Raw genomic sequence first — 23,350 nt, 5'->3', positions numbered from 1 at the left:
CCCGATGAGGAGTTAGGGTCATAGCATTGGAACTAAGATCCAGATCTATTTAAATACAAATACTTTGCCCTTTCCACTAGGCCTTGCTGCTTTCAAAGGATGTTATAGTCTGAATTTAAAAATTGTTTTTCACTAGTTTTTCCTTATTGGTTTTATTAAAAATAGTGCCAAAATAATAAATTTATTTTTTCTTATTTTAGGCTGAAAAACTTAATTATAAGGATAAGAAACTGAACATTGGTCCAGCAATAAGAAAACAACAAGTAGGGATCCCTCGTATGTATTGAGAACTAACGTATCTTTCTTTCAATATTTTTGCATGGTTCTTTTTTGAAATACTAGACTTTTTGTAGAACTTTACTAAAATATTAGCTTTCTTTCATTTAATAAAATTATTAGCAAAGTTGGTGGTCAAATGAATATTTCTTATCACAAATTAATACATATTAGATTTTGGGGGGCTAGGGAAAAATTTACATAAATAATAATGCTTATATATATTCCATATAGTTATATCTTTAAAGGAAAAATCTGGTAAAAATATAATTTAAAATTTCAAAAGTAATTAGAAGTAATTAAGATTTACTAATTAGAAAATTTTCTAATTAGGAAAGTAATTTAAAATTAGAGTAAAAATACTAAAAGTGAAAATATAGAACCAATCTCAGAAACTGTGCACAGTATGTACTATAATCCAACCACACAAGTCATAATTATCAGAGTGAACAATCCCTTAAAGCTTTAGGAATTGGCTAAGTTATGTGCCTTCCTCAAATTTCAGTGATGCTTTTAACTCTATTCTTTTTTTCTCAGTCTTCCCATTTATTAAATTAGGTACCTTGACACTTAACTATTTATTAAAATCTCTCTATATATATGTAATTGAAATGTACAGCATAGTACCCTATACTAGCCAGTATAATACCCCATACTACCTCTTTGTGTATTTATCAAAATTGTATTTAATTAGTTAATTGTGTAATTAGCTAATGACTGTCTTCCCCAGCAGAACCTAATTTCTATGAAGATAAAGACCATGGCATGTCCAATTTTTTCTTTTCTTTTTTAGCTGTATCATCAGAGCCTAGTTCAATGCCATGTAATTGTGCTCACTCAAAATTTATTTATTTAACAGATAAACCTTTGGTTCCTTGATGATCTTTGGAGGGAAATCCATGAACCTCCTGAATTATGTACAAAATTTTGTTTGAATGTATATGTTTCTGAGGAGAGGGTCTGTGGCTTTCATCAGATTCTCAAAAGGATTGGATTAAAAACCACTAAAATAAGCAGTAACAATACTAGATGAAATGCTTTGAAAATATAAAAGCTGAGAAGTGGTAGTGCTACCTAAAGTGCTAGGCCAGTACTGCTTACAGTGTGGTTTGCAGCCAGCAAATCCTCAGGCCTATCCCAGACTTACTGAATCAAAATCTCTGGAGATGGGGCCCTGGAATTTGTATTCTAATAAACTGTCCAGGTGATTCTAAAGTGTGTTAAATTTTGAGAAGCACTGGTACAGTGGAAGGAGGATTGCCATTTCCAGTAATTTATATAACCTTGCTGGTGGAGTACTTAATCTAACTTGGCTAATATAAATTTTTAAAGTCATCCTGACAAATAACAATATTATTTTTTTATTTTGGGGGGAGGGGTATATATAACTTAACCTGGGAAAAGAGATGGGGACCCAATACTAGCCACGTGAAGAGTTGTGGTCGTGTTTATAATGCAGCAGTTGTAGCAAAGGGAGAATAGAGGATAAAAGAGAGTCATGGCATGAATGAATGTTTGCTGATAGTAGATCTAAAGAATTTGTAGAGTGGAACCAAAATGTCTTCAGCAAAGTAGAACCTTCTCCAACTTCATTGCCTCCACCATCTTTGGCCTTTTACAAATAGGTCTTACTAAGGTCTTAGGAACTTCACTATATAGTCTTCAGGTAACTCTAAATTGTATATAATTTATATTTGTAAAAATAATGACTTTGGTGATAATCTAAATTGTTAAGCTTTGTGTTTCATTATACTTGTATTAAAATCTGAATTGGTGAATTTTTAATAATCCTTATTAAACTTGTTTCTTTTTCTTTTATTCACCTTAGGCTAATAAAAGCTCTAAGGTAGTGAGTTGAAAATATAGTCATGCACCACATAACGATGTTTCAATCAATGACAGACAGCATATATGACGATGGTCCCATAAGATTAGTACCATATAGCCTAAGTGTGTAGTAGGCTGTACCATCTAGGTTTGTGTAAGTACACTCTGATGTTCCCACAACAGTGAAATCAGCTAATGACGCATTTCTCAGAACATATCCCTGTTGTTAAGTGATGCATGACTGTATATACTTCAAAGATACTTTAACATATGGAATTTTTTTTAAAGAATTTGTAACATTGAATTTTTACTATAGCTATATAGGTGTGTTAAGACAAACATTTTCCGGTGTTCAGAAATTACATTTTGAAAAATTAAATTGAACATTTCAATTATTATTATTTAATCTTTGCTTTTAGGTTCCAGTATAATGCCAGCAGCTGGAACAATGTATCTAACAACTTCAACTGGATATCCCTACACTTATCATAATGGTGTTGCTTATTTTCATACTCCAGAGGTAACTTCTGTCCTACCACCATGGCCTGTAAGTAGTTTCATTTTAGAAGAGTTTCCATCTATTACTATCATATTATTTTAAAATATTATTTTATTTCTGAAATATTTCAACCACAGACAAGTACAAATAATAATATAACTATCATGTAGCCACCGCTCAAATTTAGTAGATGTTAACATTTTGCCATATTTAAGTTCTTTTAATAGGGGGAATAAAATATGATAAATTCAGATAAAATCTCCCTGCCCCCATTCTCTTTACCCTCTTTTCCTCCTCAGAGGTAACCAGAATATCTTCCCTGTCCATTTTATATGTTTTTACTACAAATGTAGGTATCCTTAAACAATATATGGTATTGCTTTGGGTGGTTTTTAAATGTTATATAAATAATCTGGTTTTTCTATTGAATGTTATGTTTTTGAGAGTAAACCATGTTGATCCTAGTATATCTAGTTCACTTATTTTAATATTGTATAAGATTCCATCGTATGAGTGTATATTCCCCTATTTAAGGACATTTTAAGTTTGTTCTGCAATCAAGACTACAATGAACATCCAGATCTTGTATGTATTGTGTGCGAGTTTGTCTAGGACAGTGGTCTTCAAAGTTTGTTTATATAGTCTCTAAAATTTTTATGAAAAATTATGAATACTCTCACTCATTTTTAAATTGATATATGAAATTTATCATAATTTTAAATAGTTTAGACATATTATATATTGTAGATTTGCTTTAGATATATTTTTATAAAACTTCATAGCTATAGATTTCGTTTAAGAATAGAAAATGTCCTATGTGTGGATGGATGTTAGCTAGACTTATTATGGTCATCATTTCACAATATATACATGTATTGAATCATTAAGTTGTACACCTGAAACTAATATAATGTTATACGTCAATTATATCTCAATAGAAAAAAAAGAGTAGGGGCCGGTGTGGTGGCATAGTGGTTGGGTTCATGTGCTCCACTTTGGTGGCCCAGGGTTCACAGGTTCAGATCCCAGAGGCAGACCTAGGCACCACTTATCAAGCCATGCTGTGGTGGTGTCCCATATACAAAATAGAAGAAGATTGGCATAGATGTTAGCTCAGGGCCAATCTTCCTCAAGCAAAAAGAGGAAGATTGGCAATAGATGTTAGCTCAGGACCAATCTTCCTCACCAAAAAAAAAAGACTGGAAAATGTCTGCTCTGTAACTCAGTTAACAAAACTAGTAAACCAAATAAAACTAATCAATCAAATAAAACTTAGTTTCTCTTAGAAAATTCTGGCTTTAAGTTCAAATAAATAAGTTAACGTATATCCCTGTGACCAGGATGTAATTTATTTTGCTTCCTTGATGAAATAAGGTACCATCTCCCCTTTAATATTTCCTATACAAGCTCTTTTTGCTTTGCTCTCCTGTTTCTCAAGGGCATTGCCTTCTTGAATTGTCTATTTGTTTGATGCCCTGTTGGTTTTTACATTCCAGAACCAAGCATTATAGCAAGATCAGAATGAGAGAGAAGTGTGCTTTTCATAATGAAGGAAAAGGGTAATTGTGAAAGGGGAGTTTTGAAAAGAAGAATCCATAGTACATAGACACGTTCTCAGACAGATCAAATCAGGAAGGAGGACACAGGAAATTTAGGCTCTGAAAATTAATACTCTTAAACCTATTCCTGCCCATGTACCACTGGAAAATTTTTATGTTCCCCTACCTTGGTCTAGGCTGCGATATATGTGTATAAGTAGAATTTCACATTCATAGAGTAGACACATCTTTGACTTTGGCAGCTAGGAGTTGCCAAAGACCCTCCCAGTGTGTACCAGTTTATACTTTAGCTAAAAGTTTGTAAGAGCTCCATTTTCTCTGTGATATGCCAACCCTTTAATTTACTAGATTTTTAGTGGCAAAATCAGATACGGTTATTCATTCATTCTAAATGCTATGTAAACATTATCTACTGCTGGTCTCTACAATGAAAATAGGCAGTGTCACTGTAAGTCTAGCTGCCGTTTTCCTCTAAATATTTTCTTAGAACTATATTTTCATAATCTTTGGACTAAAAGCAACTTTTCTGATGGTTGTTTTTTAGCATTACTGTGGAAATGAAACCACATGGAAGTAGGAATGTTGTGTTGATTTTGATAGACTGAAGTGGAGTTGATAATATAAAGAAGTGGAAAAATGACATTTCCAATCATAAACCATAAGTTGACTGGGTTTAGGAAACAATTGAAGATAAATTTTATTATAAACTATTTTAAAGAATTTTGCCTAAAATAATTTTTCTATTTTCCTTTCCTCTTATAGTCACGTTCAGTATCTAGTTCCCCTGTGATGGTAGCTCAGCCTGTTTATCAGCAGCCTGCATATCACTACCAGGTAAACATTAAATTACAATGAAAATCCTCTTTGATACTTTCAGTCCTTTTTTGGGTAACTTTCATTCTGTTCTTTCTCATCAAATACTTTTGTAATTAAAAAGAAATAGTTAAGCCTTGATAGCAGTGTTTTTTTTTTTTATGAGGGAACTTAACAGCGTCACACGGGAAGGTGGACTGTTTGCTTCCTTTTACCAAATTTAATGAGGTCAGTTTTGCTCCCCTGGCTAATATTTAATCTAAAAAGTCTTTAGAAGTAATTCCCAAAGTAAGATACCGATATTGGACCACAGGCTGATTTTTATTGTTACCGTTAACATTATGTCAGTTTCTTGTTATTATATTTAATATAATGTATATGAAAATAAGTAATATATTGTGGTTTATATTATAACAGCCTCTCTTAGTTAACCAGCACTCTTCTTTTCATTAATTCTTATGGGAGGCTGGGGATAAGTTAACTATAATGCCAGATGATTTTGGTTTTTGTAAATAAAGTGTAATTGGAACACAGCCATATTTGTTTACATATTGTCTATGGCTGCTTTTGTGCTGCAATGGCAGGATTGAGTAGTTGCAACAGAGATACTATGGCCTGCAAAGCTTAAAATATTTACCTTCTGGCCCTTTACAGAAAGTTTGCCAACCTCTGGTCTATAGCATTCAAAAATAAAACCACATTCTCTCATACCTCTGGAATAGTAGAGGAGAATTTATTTCTGTTTCTTTTTTTATTCTTTTTGACCTTTTAAAATAGACCCACATGAGGGGCCAGCCCAGTGTCATAATGGTTAAGTTCGCACGCTCCGCTTCAGCAGCCTGGGGTTGGCAGGTTCGGATCCTGGGCGCAAACCTACCCACCACTTGTCAAGCCATGCTGTGGCAGGTGTCCCACGTATAAAGTAGAGGAAGATGGGCACAGATGTTAGCTCAGGGCTAATCTTCCTCAGCAAAAAGAGGAGGATTGGCAACAGATGTTAGCTCAGGGCTAATCTTCCTCACACACACACAAAAAAATAGACCCACATGAAATGTTACAGTTATTAGAATTCTTTATAGTATTAGACTGGGTTTTGCGGAGATCAGTTATTTTTAAATTCTATTACCGTGCTAAATATAAAACTGTCTAAAGTGTTTCCTTCACATACTAAAAATGGAAGTAACTTAATGGTATTTATTTAAAATATGTATGTAGCGGGCCAGCCCCGTGGCTTAGTGGTTAAGTGCGTGCGCTCCACTACTGGTGGCCCGGGTTCGGATCCCAGGCGCGCACCAACGCACCGCTTCTCCGGCCATGCTGAGGCCATGTCCCACATATAGAAACTAGAAGGATGTGCAACTATGACATACAACTGTCTACTGGGGCTTTGGGGGAAAAAAAAAAGAGGAGGATTGGCAATAGATGTTAGTTCAGAGCCAGTCTTCCTCAGCAAAATGAGGAGGGTTAGCACGGATGTTAGCTCAGGGCTGATCTTCCTCACAAACAAACAAACAAATAAATATGTGTGTAGCATGACTTTTCCTAAGCTGCTTCAGAATTTCAACAGAGGCCCCAAAGACAGAACATTAGATACCACACCATTTAACATGGCAAGCCAAACTTGTGAAACCAGTTTGGGGACCCTTAGCTCATTGCTCGCCTTTAGCACGTGTGAGAGGAGGTTGAGCTTGATGAGGGAGATTGGTAACGAGGCTTTCTTGAACAAGAGCGTTGTCAGAGTGCTATGGCATTTCCTCTTCTCCTTAACCAAGTGAAGAGGACTTCGGAAAATGACTGAGCTTAATATTTTTATCTTGTGAAATTTGTGAGATGGTACCACTTGGACCTGACCGCTCCTAAAAAAATCCAAAGAAGAAGCTAGCGTAGTCTATGAAAGCAGAGCCAGGAGAGAAGGCTACAGTGGGAATGTGTTGAACTTCTATTTACAGCAAGCATAGGTTTATGTTTCCTAATAGCAAGATGTGAACCTCACAGAAAAGACTCATTCCAAAAAACTTTAGGGTGACCCCAGTAAAGAAAGAACCTGTGTGAAGTAGACTTCTAGAATCAAGGGCTAGAATTGCAGTCAGAAGTTTTCAGCAGGGAGATCACCAAAGAATCTAGTAAAGTACCTAACTAGAGTCGGCATTTGAAATCTGCCACACCCCATAAAGTGATGCGTCGTAATTTTCTATCCAGGGTCAAGGAAGAACAGCTCAACACAGTGCTTTTAAAGTGGCAAGGGTGAGAAAGAATAAGGTTGCTTTCTAGTTATGCTCTGTGGAGTCCAGCTCCTCCTTCATTAATTGATTATTCACAGCTGTAGCTCACTTGACATACCAGATTTATCCTGAAAAGTTTCTGTGCAATTTAAAGATTTTATTTATTTTATTTTTTCCCCCCAAAGCCCCAGTAGATAGTTGTATGTCATAGCTGCACATCCTTCTAGTTGCTGTATGTGGGACTCGGCCTCAGGATGGAGGGAGAAGTGGTGCCTCGATGCGCACCCGGGATCCGAACCCGGGCCACCAGCATTACAGCGCGCGCACTTAACCACCAAGCCACAGGGCCAGCCCTGTGCAATTTAAATTTACACTTTGACTCTGGTTTTCTGCTTGAAATAAATTATAAAATGGAAAGTATGTTACCTAGGTATACTCAGGAAAGATTTTGGTACCAGTTTATAACATCATAATATTTTGCAATATAAGAAATAATTTCACTTCACATATTTCTTTCCAGTTATATATATTCATCATCATTCTGCCCTTAAAATTGCCACTTTGATAAGACTCTTACCTTGCTCTTTCGTTTTACAAATTCTAAGATTGGTAGCTTTATCAGTTTTTGTTAGTCAAATCAGGTAATGGCATGGTTTATCAGTATTTATCTCCTTTGTATTTCTCACTTCATAAATAGATAGTATTTTCATTTATCTGACAAATCTTTGTATACATCATTTTATTTCAGATTTTTAATTAAAATATTGTCTTAAGAGATTATACATTATCCTCCCTTTTTGCATGGTATAGTATACAGAATATAGACGTCACATTATCTTGTTCATTATTATAATACAGTGATGTTATCCACTAGCAGTTGAAGTGGTCAGCACTAAATTAGCAGTGACTTGGTTTAGATGGTAGATCCATGGGTCTTGTTTTTGTTTTTGGTTCTTTGACTTTAGTAATGAAAAAAGACTTTGTTAAAAATGGGAAGTAAGTAAAGAATAAAACATTATTAAATAATAAAACTAATTTAAGAAATAAAAAGTCTATCTTTTATATTGGCATCTTACAATAAGTACCTTAAATAATTTGACCCTCTTTTTTTACAATAATAGCTTTATTTAGATATAATTCACATAGCACACAATTCACCTGTTTAAAATGTACAGTAGAGTGGTTTTTACTAAATTCACAGAGTTGTGCAACCACAGCACAGTCAGTTTTAGAATATTTTAATCATTCCACAAAAAAACAAAACAAAACACCTTATCCAGTAGCAGTCACTCCTATTTCCCCCTGCCCCCAGCCCTAGGCAACCAGTAATCTACTTTCTGTCTTTATAGATTTGCTTATTCTGGACATTTCATATAAATGGAGTCTACGTTATGTGGTCTTTCGTGACTGGATTCTTTCACTTAGCATAATGTTTTCAGGGTTTATCCATGTGGTGGCGTGTATCAGTACTTCACTCCTTTTTATGGCTGAATAGTATTCCATTGTATGGATGTATATATCACATTTTGTTTATCCATTCATCAGATGATGGAAATTTGGGTTGTTTCCACTTTTGGACTGTTATAAATAATTCTGCTATGAACATTCACATACAAGTTTTTGTGTGGACATATTTTCATTTCTCTTAGGTCCACTCCTCCTAGGTAGGAGTGGAATTGCTGAGTCATATGATATCTCTATGTTTAACCTTTTGAGGACATGTCTTACTGTTTTCCAAAAAGGCTGCACCATTTTACACTCCTACCAGCAGTTTATGAGGGTTCTAATTTCTCTACATCCTTGCCAACACTCATCATCTACCTTTTTGATTATAGCCATCCTAGTGGATATGAAGTGGTATCACATTGTAGTTTTGGTTTCCATAATATTGATTATCTTTTCATATGCTTATTAGCCTTTTTTATATATCTTCTTTGGATAAATGTCTATTCATATCCCTTACCCATTTTTAAATTGGGTTACTTGTCTTTTTATTATTGAGTTATAAGAGTTCTTTATATATTCTAGATACAAGTCCCTTATCAGATATATAATTTGTAAATATTTTCTCCCATCCTGGGTTTATTTTCACTTCTTTGATGGTGTCCTTTGCAGCACAAAAGTTTTTAATTTTAATGTCCAACTTTCTCTTTTTTCTTTTGTTACTTTGTTGCTTGTGCTTTTGATGTCATAATTTTAAAAATTACCTAATTCACAAAGATTTACACCTATGTTTTCTTCTAAGAGTTATATAGCTTTGGCCCTTACATTTAGGTCTTTGATCCATTTTGAGTTATTTTTGTATATGGTTTGAGGTATAGGGGTCCAACTTCAACATTTTGCATATAGATAACCAGATTTAACCCTTGTTTATAATCTGGGTGGGTTCTTTTTTTTTCTTTTTTTTTTTTCATTTTAGGCCCCTGCACAATGTCTACCAGGACAGTGGCAGTGGGGTGTTCCTCAGGTAAATATTAGCTTTTTTTTATTGTGTTTTTGTGAAGACTGCATGAATATTAAAGTCAGGAGAACTAGATTTGAGACCTTCCTCTTCTGTTTATTAACTGTGATACCTTTGGTTCATTTAATCATTATATTTCTCAGCTTCCTCATTTGTAAAATGGAAATAATGATACTATACCTTTGTAAGTTTCCTCACATGATTTTTGTGAAGATCAAATGAGATCATGTAAATGAAAACATTTTATAAATGAGTGCTATATAAACATGAAAAATTATTTTTACTATTAGTATTATTGGAAAAATTTAGCATTTTTCTAGCTTTACTTCAGATTTTGCTTCAGTTTGATTTATGCTCCTAAATGAGTATTCCATCTCCCAACTTTTGATAACAAATAGTATATCACCAAACATATTGTTTAATGACATTTCCCACTTCCATGGGAAGTCACAAAGCTGAGAATAGATATGTATGCAATATACCATAGGTTGTATTATTACAACCTTTAACAGTGATCTCAATATAATTGTTATCTGAATTTATATATGAGGTTCGGAAGCACTAAGAACTTTTAGTACTTACCAGTGATAAAGTTCTTTCATGACAACTACACAACTGGAATTTATAACGACCCAGAGATCCTAGTTTCTTGCTAAGATAATTCTTTGCTATCCCTGAAAAAGAACTTTAGGAAAATATGAAACAAATATTTCTCTCATTTGTTGGGTAATCATTTGTTTAATTGAAATAACTAGTCATATCTGAATTAGAAATACGGTTTTATGTTTTAGTCTCCTGCCTCTTCTGCTCCGTTCTTATACCTCCAACCTTCTGAGGTTATTTATCAACCAATGGAAATTGCACAAGATGGTGGATGTGTTCCTCCTCCACTGTCTCTGATGGAAACTTCAATTGCAGAGGTATGTATTAGTCTCAAAGTAATTTATCTATAATTACCTCATCTTAACATTTATTTCTTTTTCTTTTCTAAAAGTATTTGTTCAAGACCCTCATTGAAGCTGCACATCTTATATTTTCTTTGGTTTATTCACATCTCTTCCCCTTTTTTATATGTAAGAATGCTTCATCTTAGACTCCTTCACTAACTAGTTCTGAACCATTTCTCAAATCAGCTGTTCGCTCTACCAAGCTAATCCCTGACCCAATCTTCTTCTAAGAGTAGGATACCAAATGCTTCTTCTGATTTGCCTGTCAATCTGTATTGTTGCTAACATTCTGTCAATTGAAAGCATATAAAAATTAAGTCAAAGAAGAAAAATTCTAAAAAAAATTCTTCCTTCAAAAATTAATAAGTGAAGTACAGTACCTTTTTTTTTTCTTCTTTTTGTATTAGCCTTATTCTGATCATGGAGTTCAAGCAACGTACCACCAGGTTTATGCTCCAAGTGCCATTGCTATGCCTGCACCTGTGATGCAGCCTGAACCAATTAAAGTAAGCAGTTTGTTTTGATTTTTTTTTCTGTTTTTCTTCAGTCATATTTCAAGTTTTCTAAATTTCTCTTCTGAAAAGGAACAACTTTGCATATTTATATCACATGGGTGATGATATAATTAGTGAACTAGTGAATTAGTGAACTCTTTCCTGTGAAGGAAATACAATTCTAAATTAACTATAATTCTTATTAATTAATTTTGAATAAGTTATGGATTTTTGACCACATATGGTCAAAAATGTTTTATTTACTGTGGTAAAATATATATAACTTAAAATTTGCCATTTTTAAGTGTACAACTAAGTGGTATTAATTACATCCACAATGCTGTGCAAATTCATCACTATCTATTTCCAAACTTTTGTATCACCCCAAATAGAAACTCTACATTAAGCAATAACTTCCCATTCCCCTCCTCCCTCCAGTCCCTGGTAACCTCTAATCTACTTTCTGTCTCTGTGAATTTGCCTAGATATTTCGTAAACTCAGATTTTGACTGTGATAAAAGCATGTAACATTTATGGGGAGAAGAAAACAGTTCATGATCTACTTTTCCAGTTTGAGAATTGTGCTCATGCATCCTAAATCGGATCCAGGTCAGAGTGGTAATCTAGTTAGATCTTACCCCCATATGTGCACAACCTCCTTCAATAACATCTGGCACCAGAATGGTGCATTTGTTGTAATTAATGAGCCTACACTGACACATCAGTATCACCCAAAGTCCGTAGTTTACACTAGGGTTCACTGTTGGTGTTATACATTCTATGGGTTTTGACAAATGTATAACGACTTGTATCCATCATTATACTATCATACAGAATAGTTTCACTGACCTAAAAATCCTTTTTGCTCTGCCTATTCATGTCTCCCTCTCCCCAACCCCTGGCAACCACTGATATTTTTTGCTGTCTCCATAATTTTGCCTCTTCCAAAATGTCATATAGTTGGAATCATACAGTAGGTAGCATTTTCACATTTCCTTCTTTTACTTAGTAATACACATTTAAGGTTCCTCCATGTCTTTTCATGGCTTGGTAGCTCATTTCTTTTTAGCACAAAATAGTGTTTCATTCTCTGATGTACTACAGTTTATTTATCCATTCACCTACTGAAGGGCATCTTGGTTGCTTCTAAGTTTTGGCCGTTATGAATAAGGTTGCTGTAAACATCTGTGTGCAAGTTTTTGTATGGACGTAAGTTTTCAACTCATTTAGGTAAATACATGAGAATGCAGTTGCTAGATTCTATGATTAGTGTGGTTAGTTTTTTAAGAAACTGCCAAACTGTCTTCCAAAGTGGTTGTACCATTTTGCATTCCTGCCAACAATGAATGAGAGTTCCTATTGTTCCACAGCCATGTCAGCATTTGGTATTGTCAGTGTTTTGGATTTTTGTCATTCTAATAGGTGTATAATGACATCTCGTTGTTTTAATTTGCAATTCTCTAATGACGTATGATAAGTATATTTTCATATGTTTATTTGCCAGCTGTATGTCTTCTTTGGTTAGTGTCCTGTGAAGGCCTTTGCCCCATTTTTTAATCAGGTTGTTCATTTTCTTATTGTTGAGTTTTAAGACTTCTTCGTATATTTTGGATAACGTTCCTTTATGAGATATGTTTTTTGCAAATATTTTCTCTCAGTCTGTGGCTTGTCTTCTCATTCTCTTGACACTGTCTCTCACAGAACAGAAGTTAATTTTAATGAATCCCAGGTTATCAATTATTTCTGTCATGGCGTGTACCTTTGGTGTTGTATCTGAAAAGTCATCAAGCCCAAGGTCATCTAGATTTTCTCCTATGTTATCTTTTATGAGTCTTATAGTTTTACATTTTGAATTTAGGTCTGTGATCAATTTTGAGTTAATTTTTTTGAGGAGTGTAACATCTGTATCTAGATTCACTTTTTTGCATGTGGATATCCAGTTGTTCCAGCATCGTTTGTTGAAAAGACTATCTTTGTTCCATTGTATTCCATTTGCTGCTTTGTCAAAAATCAGTTGACTATATTTATGAGTCTATTTATGGGCTTTCTATTCTGTTCCATTGATCTGTTTGTCTTTTCTTTTGTCAATACCACACTGTCTTAATTATTGTTGCTTTATAATGTTTTGAAGTTGGGTGATGTCAGTCTTCCGACTTTGTTCTTCTCCTTTAATATTATATTGGCTATTCTGGGTCTTTTGCCTTATCATATAAACTTTAGAATCACCTTGTTGATATCCACAAAATAACTTGATGGAATTTTGATTGAGATTTGTTGAACTGTAGATCAAGTTGGGAAGAACTGACATTTTGACAATTTGGAGTCTTCCTATCTAGGCACACAGAATATCTCTCCATTTATTTAGTTCTTTGATTTCTTTCATCAGAGTTTTGTAGTTTTCTTCATCTAGACCTTGTACATATTTTGTTAGATTTATACCTAAGTATTTCATTTTTTTATTAATTTCTGGTAAATAGAAAAGTAATTGACCTTCTATCCTGCAGCCTTGCTATAATTGCTTATTAGTTCCAGGAGTTTTTTGGTCATTTCTTTCAGATTTTCTACGTAGATGATCATGTCTTCTGCAAACAAAGAGAGTTTTATTTTTTCTTTCCCAATCTGTATACTTTTATTTCCTTTCCTTTTCTTGTGTTATTGTGTTAGCTAGGACTTCCAGTACAATGTTGAGAAGGAGGAGTGAGAGGGGACATCCTTGCCTTGTTCCTGATTAATAATTTTTATTACATTTAAAAATAGAGCAGTGATACCTTTGAGTCCACTAAATGCTCACACAAGTAATTTTTTAATGTAACATTACAACAGATATTATGTAATTTAACCTGATATTCTAAAAAAGATCCATTGACATTTTTCTCATTTATTCCTTTTACTTTATTCCAAAACAAGACAAACAAAACAATTTAAGTCATCTCCTGCTAGTTTCAATAAAAAGTACGTGTACATGAATTTTGCCATACATAAACAAAGTAGCCATTAACAATTCTAAAGTAACAGTTAAAATTAGAAGAAAACTATGGACTCAGGGCATGAACAGAGCTGAATGTAATCTTAAGGGTGAAGTCTGATTAATTGTATCTATAACACTTCAAATATTATTTTTCAAATGTTATGTTCAATAAATGTTTGAGGAATTGAACTGCTGAGAATGAGTTGTTACTTAAGGCTTGTCATATGGTAGATAAAGTCCATATGATATGTCTTTACAAGGGGCAACTTATTTATGTGATTTATTAATTAACTAATAGCCCATAATTCATTTAGATTCTACCATATTTGACAGTACATAGTAATATGTGACAGAAAGAACAATAGATAATTTAAATCTGTAAATAATTTAAAGTTTTATTTTAGCTATAGTTTTAATCTCATCCTCCAATTAAATCCTTTTTTTTTTTTGGTGAGGAAGATTGGCCCTGAGCTAACATCTGTTGCAGTCTTCCTCTTTTTGCTTGAGGAAGATGGTCCCTGAGCTAACCAGTCTTCCTGTATTTTGTATATGGGACGCCACCACAGCATTGCTTCACAAGTGGTATATAGGTCCATGCCCGGGATCCGAACCTGTGAACCCCGGGCCGCCAAAGCGGAGCCTGCAAATTTAACTACTATGCCACCGGGCCAGCCCCAAATTAAATCTTTTTTGTCAGATTAGAAGGATAAACAAACTGATTTGATTTTGCCTCTCTTTCCTTATTTTTAAGAAACTTTCTTAAGGAGCATTCTAAAAAGGAAAAATAAATTACTAAAAGTCAAGATAGGAAGTGAAAATAAAGGAGTTGAGGTAACTTCCAGGTAGTATAAACATTATAGGAAAAAGACAAAATGGGCGGTATGAAACAGAAAATATATCCTATAAATATTTTTCAGGTGAAAATTATTTGGCCAATTTTTAAAGTTGAGAGGAGGTTTTTAAATAAACCTTGGTTAGAATTTCCAGAATGACATAAAGGACTCTTCCTTAAAGGTTTACAAGATGAAACAGGAGGATTTTTTCACTTTGCAATGAAGAGCTTATACTGTTTAGGTTGAGAACATTTCATTGGAGAAAGAATAAAGAAAGATAAGGTATTTTGCAATTTACAAGTACTTTAAAATCTGTTACTGGTGTTCATTCTGAAGTTTTAAAGATAAGCAACAAATACAACACCCTCAAGCAGTACTGTTTCATGAAGAGTATAACTAAAGTCTGAAGTACTGATGAAAGAATGGCCAAGAGAATGTATAAGAAATTTCAGTATATTTTATCTGATTTAGTTTGTGGAGAAAACTAACTCAAATTGACAGAACCTTGTCTTAAGTCTGAGGAATGAAAAAGTAAGCAGAAAATGACTGCTTTGGTAATACAAAAATATAGAACACTTTGTTAAAAAGTGGACCACTGATGTACAGCATGGTGACTATAATTAATAATACTATATGGTATATTTGAAAGTTGTGAAGAGAGTAGATCTTAAAAGTTCTTATCACAAGAAAAAAGTTGTAACTATGTGAGGTTTTGAGTGTTAACTAGACTTATTGTGGTGATCATTTTGCAATATGTACGTATATTGAATCATTGTGTTGTGTGTACCCCTGAAACTAATATCATGTTATATGTCAATTATAGCTCAATTGTAAAAAAAATTTGTCGAAGGAAAAAAACGTGGTCCACTGACATATGTAATTATGTCCAGGTAACATAAGTTTGAGGTAAAAGTTATCTGTAAACTTTATTTTTAAAAATGGATAAGATCAAGAGAAAGGAAAAAAAAATTTAAGCATGAGTGTGAAGTCTGAGATAATTCTCTCAAAGATGCATGAAGCTGATGGTTTTATTATTTATTTTAAAAATTTGCTTCTTTGAGCTACATGTGTAAGGAATAGCTAATATTGATAACGTTCTTCTCTTTTTTGGGGTCACTTATATTGTTCTTCTCAGATGTTTTGTGATTTTTGCCTTGAGACAATTTTTTCCTGCAAGTATCATCAGCTTAAGATGGTTGGTAATATTTAGAGGAGTGGAAAAAAATAGAGGGGTGGATAGTGGGCCAAACCAGGCCCTGGCTCATGCAGTGGTTTGAGAAGGAGTGGGGTTTTCATGCCCAGGACATAGAGCTCTTGGTACCATCATCCAGGCTTTATGAACCCACTTGTTGCCATTTCAGCAGGCAACCTTGCCTCCCAGAGAGTCAGTCTCTCAATATTTCTGCCTTGCACAATGCTTTTCTTTGACTATACGTAGTACTCATTATAGTCAGAGAATATGACTAGTACAAATTTATTGAATTTGTGGAGATTTACTTTGTGAGTAAAATATTACCAACTTTTGGAAATGTTCTATGGATGCTAGAAAAGAAATAGCTTTCTCTTTGCAAGGCACAAAATTCAATATGTATTATTCATCTATAATATTTTTTAGGTCTTATTTATTGAAATCTGAGTATGATCATGATATTAAAGTCTCCCATCACAGTTGTGTCTCTCCTGGTATTTCTAGCAGTTTTTACTTTATGTTTTTGATGTTACATTATTAGACTTATTCATTATAGATTTAACCTTTTATCACAATAAACTGGCCTTCTCTGTCTTGTTTAGTACTTTTTACTTTGAAGTTTACTTTCTTGTATTAACATCATCCTGGGTTTTTTTCTCCTACTGTTGTTCACGTTTGCCTTATGTATCTATTGGCTGGAAAAACTCAATCTGGTGTTCTTTGCTCTTTTGACGTTAATTTTATTTTTATTAAAGTAATCAATACGTAGTTTTAAAAGTCAAATAGTGGTTAAAGAGTAAGGAAAAAAGGGACCCCCCGCATCCCACTTCACTTCTTGAGAGGTGGCCACATTCACTTGTTTGAGTTGTTTCTTCTAGTATTTATTTCCATATTCCTATCTCTATTAACTGAACGATATGGTAGTAAGAATTTTAACCCCCTTATATCTCTTTAGTTTCCCATCCTCTTTATGTCATAAGTTTTGCTTAAATTTATGTTATTTTCATTATTATGCTTAAGGAAATACTGTTCACTAATGAGCCTAAGGAAATACTGTTCACTAATGAGCCAGGTGGTGTGCTGTAATTACGTTTTCTTTCTTGAACAACTTTTTGTTTGTCACTAATTGCTTGCTTTTTCTCCATTCATGTAATTTTCTTTAAACCTATGGCTAAGTCTCTCCATACCCTTCAACAGCTTTGTAAGATACCTAATATAATTTTCTACACAAAAATTATTTCCTACAGAGAACCATCCTGAGTCTTGCTCTAATCTAGACTGGTTGCTCTCTAAATCAGCTCAACAGCCGTCACCATGACTTCCTTTTGTTGTCATCCTGGGAATTCCCTTTGCCTCTGCCCTGTGTTGGATGCCTCTTTGGTTGTTGGTTTTTTTTTTTTTTGATCCAATGTCTTTTCTTAGTTTATTCTCTTGTTTGGCAAAATACATGCTCAGTAGCATCCTGAGAAAAGATGCATGTGATATAAATTTTTTGAGACTCTACTGTATGAAAATGTCTTTTTAATTTATACTTATCTAAATTTTAAAGCTTTGCTCCATTGTTTTCTAGCTTCCAGTGTTGCTGATCCTTTGTATATGATCTGTTTTCTCTCTCTAGGAGTTTTTAGGATTCTTTTATTCCTACCATTCTGAAATTTCACAATAATTTACCTTAATGTGACTCTTTTGCAGTAATTGTGCCAAGTAGTTGGTGGGCCCTTTTAATCTGGGGAAGCTTGTCCTTAACACTGTAGGGAATTTTCTTATATTATTTTTTTTTTGCTAATTTCCTCCTAACTATTTGTCTGTTTCTTTTTCTGGAATTAATATTTGACTTCTTGGATTAATCTTCTAATTTTATCTTTTTCTCTGTTATTATTCACCTCTGTCTTCTTTTTGTTCTATTTTCTGAAAGCTTTTGCCTATAATATCTAACCCTTTCACATGTAATTTATTCCAATTATCATATTAGTGGAAAAACTAGTGAAATTTAAATAAGGTGTGTAGTTTAGTTAAGAGAATTGTATTAATCCTGTATCAGTGCCCTCCAGTCAAACATTTCCAGAAACTCTATTATTTCTACAAATTTTCTATCTGAAATTATTTCAAAATACAAAGTTTAAAAAAAAATTAAAAGGACAAAGATATTTGAGAAAAAATGAAGTGTTTGCCAGGATGTCTTTACATGGACCACTTCTCATTAATTTTCTCTTATTTCTGAGAGGATATTAGTTATAGTATATACACTATATTACAGTAGTATATTTTCTTCTGCTCCTTGCATGGTATGTTTCTTCTGAATTTCTTTTTTTTTTTTTTTTTTTTTGGTTTTTTTTTTTTTGGTCTCTTATTCTAGAGGCTATCTTCTGGTGTGACTGTATGTCCATATTGAAGAGGGAGGCACTAAAATCCTGATGGGAAGTTCTTTATGCATGGATGGGTTTGTCAGGGAGCTTCACTGTAGGGATTTCAGTGGGCCATTGCTAACTTTTTCTCTGTGGCAGAGACCATACATGGGTTAGAATCCTGGATTTGCCACTTACTTGCTATGCTACCTTGGGCAAGTTACTTTTTATGCTTAAAGTGATCAAGGTTAACATTACCAGTACTCAGATATATTGACATCTTGTATCCCCTGATATGATACACTGAGAAGGCACATCACTTCTGCAATATTCTTGTCCTAAATACATAACTTCTATGTAATCAAAAGAAAATATCAGACTAAAAATTTTTTATACGGATAGTCTGCAAAATAACTGACCAGTACTCTTTAAAAGTGTCAAGGTCAGAAAAGACAAGAAAAGACTGTGTAAATTTCACACATTGGAGGAGAATAAGGAAACATGACAAATTAATGTAATGTGGGATGGTGGAATGGAAAAAGAACAGTAGTGGAAAAACTGGTCAAGTTTAAATGGGGTCTGTAGTTTAGTTAGTAGTAGTATACCAACGCTAATTTTTTGTTTTTCCTAATTGTTCTATGATTATATAAGTTGTTAAAGTTAGGAAACTTGGGATCAAGGGATGCATGAACTCTGTACTATTTTTGCAGCTTTTCTGTAAGTCTAAAATTATTTTAAAATAAATGGTTAAAAAAAGTTAAAAGGACCAGGATATTGGGGAGAGGGAAAGAGATATTTGCCAGAATATTTATGCGTAGATTGCCTCTCATTAATTTTGCTTGAAGCATGGTGAATCCTTTTTGACTTCTAAATTCAAACAAATCAAGGGTGTTTTTTGTTTTACCGTTAAATTTTCTGCTCATTCTTTTTGTTCAATTTGTTCTGTATTCTTTTTTTTTTATTGAGGTCATAATAGTTCATAACAGTGAAATTTCAGTTGTACATTATTATTTGTCAGTCACCATATATATGTGCCCCTTTACCCATTATGCCCACCCCTCAACCCCCTTCCCGTCTGGTAACCACTAATCTGTCTTCTTTGTTCATGTGTTTGTTTATCTTCCACATATGAGTGAAATCATACGGTGTTTGTATTTCTCTGTCTGGCTTGTTTTGCTTAAAACATAATACCCTCAATGTCCATCCATGTTATTGCAAATTGGACAATTTTCTCTTTTTTATGGCTGAGTAGTAAGCCATTATGTATATATATATACCACATCTTCTTTATCCATTCATCCGTCGATGGGCGCTTGGGTTGCTTCCACGTCTTGGCTATTGTGAATAATGCTCCAGTGAACGTAGGGGTGCATAAGTCTCTCTGAACTGTTGATTTCAAGTTCTTTGGATAAATACCCAATAGTGGGATAGCTGGGTCATATGGTATTTCTATTTTTAATTTTTTGAGAAATCTCCATACTGTTTTCCATAGTGGCTGCACCATTTTGAATTCCCACTAGCAGTGTATGAGAGTTCCCTTTTCTCCATATCCTTTCCAACATTTGTTATGTTTTGTCTTGGTAATTATAGCCATTCTAACAGGTGTGAGGTGATATCTCGTTGTAGTTTTGATTTGCATTTCCCTGATGATTAGTGATGTTGAACATCTCTTCATGTGCCTGTTGGCCATCTGTATATCTTCTTTGGAAAAATGTCTGTTCATATCCTCTGCCCATTTTTTTTTTTTTTTTGTGAGGACGATCAGCCCTGAGCTAACATCTGCCAATTCTCCTCTTTTTGCTGAGGAAGACTGGCCGTGGACTAACATCCATGCCCATCTTCCTCCATTTTATATGGGACGCCGCCACAGCATGGCTTGACAGGCGGTGCATCAGTGCACGCCCGGGATCTGAACCAGCAAACCCCAGGCCACCGCAGTGAAGCGCACGCGCTTAGCAACTTGCGCCACCGGGCCAGCCCCATCCTCTGCCCATTTTTTGATCAGATTGTTTGTTTTTTTTGTTGTTGAATTGTATGAGGTCTTTATATATTTTGGAGACTAACCCCTTGTTGGATATATGATTTACAAATATTTTCTCCCAGTTGGTGGGTTGTCTTTTTGTTTTGTTCCTGGTTTCCTTTGCCTTACAGAAGCTCTTTAGTCTGATGAAGTCCGATGTGTTTATTTTTTCTTTTGTTTCCCTTGCCTGAGTAGGCATGGTATTCGAAAAGATCCTTCTAAGACCAATGTCAAAGAGTGTACTGCCTATATTTTCTTCTAGTTTTATGGTTTCAAGTCTTACCATCAAGTCTTTAATCCATTTTGAGTTAATTTTTATGTATGGCAAAAGATAATGGTCCACTTTCATTATTTTGCATGTGGCTGTCCAGTTTTCCCAGCACCATTTATTGAAGAGACTTTCCTTTTTCTGTTGTATGTTCTTAGCTCCTCTGTCAAAGATTAGCTCTCTGTAGATGTGTGGTTTTATTTCTGGGTTTTCAGTTCTGTTCCATTGATCAGTGTGTCTGTTTTTGTACCAGTACCATGCTGTTGTGATTACTATAGCTTTGCAGTATATTTTGAAGTCAGGGATTGTGATGCCTCCAGCTTTGTTCTTTTTTCTGAGGATTGCTGTAGCTACTCAGGTCTTTTGTTGTTCCATATGAATTTTAGGATTCTTTGTTCTATTTTGATGAAGAATGTCATTGAGATTCTGATTGGGATTGCATTGAATCTGTATATTTCTTTAGGTAGTATGGACATTTTAACTATGTGTATTCTTACAATCCACGTGCATGGAATACCTTTCCATTTCTTTATGTCATCATCGAATTCTTTCAATATGTCTTATAGTTTTCATTGTATAGGTCTTTCTCCTCCTTGGTTAAATTTATTCCTAGATATTTTATTCTTTTTGTTGCGATTGTAAATGAGATTGTATTCTTGAGTTCTCTTTCTGTTAGTTCATTCTTAGAGTACAGAAATGCCACTGATTTTTGTGAATTGATTTTGTACCCTGCAACTTTGCTGTAGTTGTTGATTATTTCTAATAGTTTTCTGATGGATTCTTTAGGGTTTTCTATATATAAAATCATGTCGTCTGCAAATAGCAAGAGTTTCACTTCTTCGTTGACAATTTGGATACATTTTATTTCTTTTTCTTGCCTAATTTCTCTGGCCTAAATCTCCAGTACTATGTTGAATAAGAGTGGCAAGAGTGAGCACCCTCGTCTTGTTCCTGTTCTCATAGGTATGGCTTTCAGATTTTCCCCATTGAGTATGATGTTGGCTGTGGGTTTGTCATATATGGCCTTTATTAGTTTGTGTTACTTTCCTTCTATACCCATTTTATTGACAGTTTTTATCATAAATGGATATTGGATCTTGTCAAATGCTTTCTCTGTCTCTATGGAGATGATCATATGGTTTTTATTTCTCATTTTATTAATGTGGTGTATCACATTGATTGATTTTCAGTTGTTGAACCATCCCTCCCTGCGTCCCTGGTATAAATCCCACTTGATCATGGTGTATGATCCTTTTAATGTATTGCTGTATTCATTTTGCCAATATTTGGTTGAGGAGTTTTGCATCTATTTTTCATCAGCAGTATTGGCCTGTAATTTTCCTTCTTTGTGTTGTCCTATCTGGCTTTGAGATGAGGGTGATGTTGGCCTCGTAGGAAGTGTTCTGTCTTCTTCAGTTTTTTGGAATAGTTTGAGAAAGATAGATATTAAATCTTCTTTGAATGTTTGGTAGAATTCTCCAGAGAAGCCATCTGGTCCTGGAATTTTATTCCAGGGGTGGTTTTTGATTACTGTTTCAATCACTTTACTTGTGATTGGACTATTCAGATTGTCTACTTCTTAATTCAGTTTTGGGAGGTTGTATGAGTCTAAGAATTTATAGGTCTGGTCTAGGTTGTACAATTTGTTGGCATATAGTTTTACATAGTATTCTCTTATAATGTTTTGTGTTTCTGTGGTATCTGTTGTAATTTCTCCTCTTTCATTTCTAATTTTATTTATTTGAGCCTTCTCTCGTTTTTTCTTAGTGAATCTTGCTAAGGGTTTGTCAATTTTGTCTATCTTCTCAAAGAACCAGCTCATAGTTTCATTGATCCTTTCTACTGTTTTTTTGGTTTCAATTTCATATTTTTCTGCTCTTTTGTTATTTGCTTCAATCTGCTGACTTTGGGCTTTGTTTGTTCTTCTTTTTCTAGCTCTGCTGGTGTAGTTTAAAATTACTTATTTGAGATTTTTCTTGTTTATTGAGGTGGGCCTGTATGCTATGAATTTCCCTCTTGGGACCACTTTTGCTGCATCACATGAGTTGCTATGATGTATTTTCGTTTTGATTTATCTCCAGATATTTTTTTCTCTTTTTTCTTTTTTTTTTTTATTGTGGTAACATTGGTTTATATTTTGGGTGTACATCATTGTATTTCAATTGCTGTGTAGATTACATCATGTTCACCACCCAAAAACTAATTACAGTCCATCACCATACACATGTACCTAATCAACCCTTTCACCCTCATCACTCCCCTCTTCCCCTCTGATAAGCACCAATCCGATCTCTGTCTCTATGTGTTTGTTTTTTGTTGTTTTTATCTTCTATTTATGAGTGAGATTTGGTATTTGACCTTCCCCTTCTTACTTATTTTGCTTGGCATAATACCCTCAAGGTCCATCCGTGTTGTCATAAATGGCCAGATTTCATCTTTTTTATGGCTGAGTGGTATTCCATTGTGTGTACATACCACATCGTCTTTATCCATTCGTCCCTTGATGGGGTCCTAGGTTGCTTCCAAGTCTTGGTTGTTGTGAATAATGCTGCAGTGAACATGGGGGGGCATATATCTTCAGGCATTCATGTTTTCACGTTCTTTGGATAAATACCCAGCAGTGGAATAG

General features: G+C 34.2%; 1 protein-coding gene across 2 annotated transcripts in view; it reads left to right on the top strand.

Moving 5' to 3' along the window:
• The window catches only part of BOLL (boule RNA binding protein), a 65,893-nt gene that overhangs the window by 10,303 nt on the left and 32,240 nt on the right, over window positions 1-23,350 (top strand). For both annotated transcript variants that reach the window (XM_087435548.1, XM_004426768.3), the window contains exons 5-10: window positions 201-276; window positions 2,523-2,650; window positions 4,924-4,995; window positions 9,616-9,663; window positions 10,449-10,577; window positions 11,012-11,110. In XM_087435548.1, coding sequence (XP_087291674.1) covers window positions 201-276; window positions 2,523-2,650; window positions 4,924-4,995; window positions 9,616-9,663; window positions 10,449-10,577; window positions 11,012-11,110 — 552 coding nt within the window. The remainder of the gene's footprint in view (window positions 1-200; window positions 277-2,522; window positions 2,651-4,923; window positions 4,996-9,615; window positions 9,664-10,448; window positions 10,578-11,011; window positions 11,111-23,350) is intronic.

This window comes from Ceratotherium simum, chromosome 9 (genome assembly GCF_057802395.1).
Source record: "Ceratotherium simum simum isolate JZ-2026a chromosome 9, ASM5780239v1, whole genome shotgun sequence".
Taxonomy (NCBI): domain Eukaryota; kingdom Metazoa; phylum Chordata; class Mammalia; order Perissodactyla; family Rhinocerotidae; genus Ceratotherium; species Ceratotherium simum.
The sequence above is the reverse complement of the archived record's forward strand: the minus strand, read 5'-3'. Positions and strand labels throughout refer to the sequence as shown.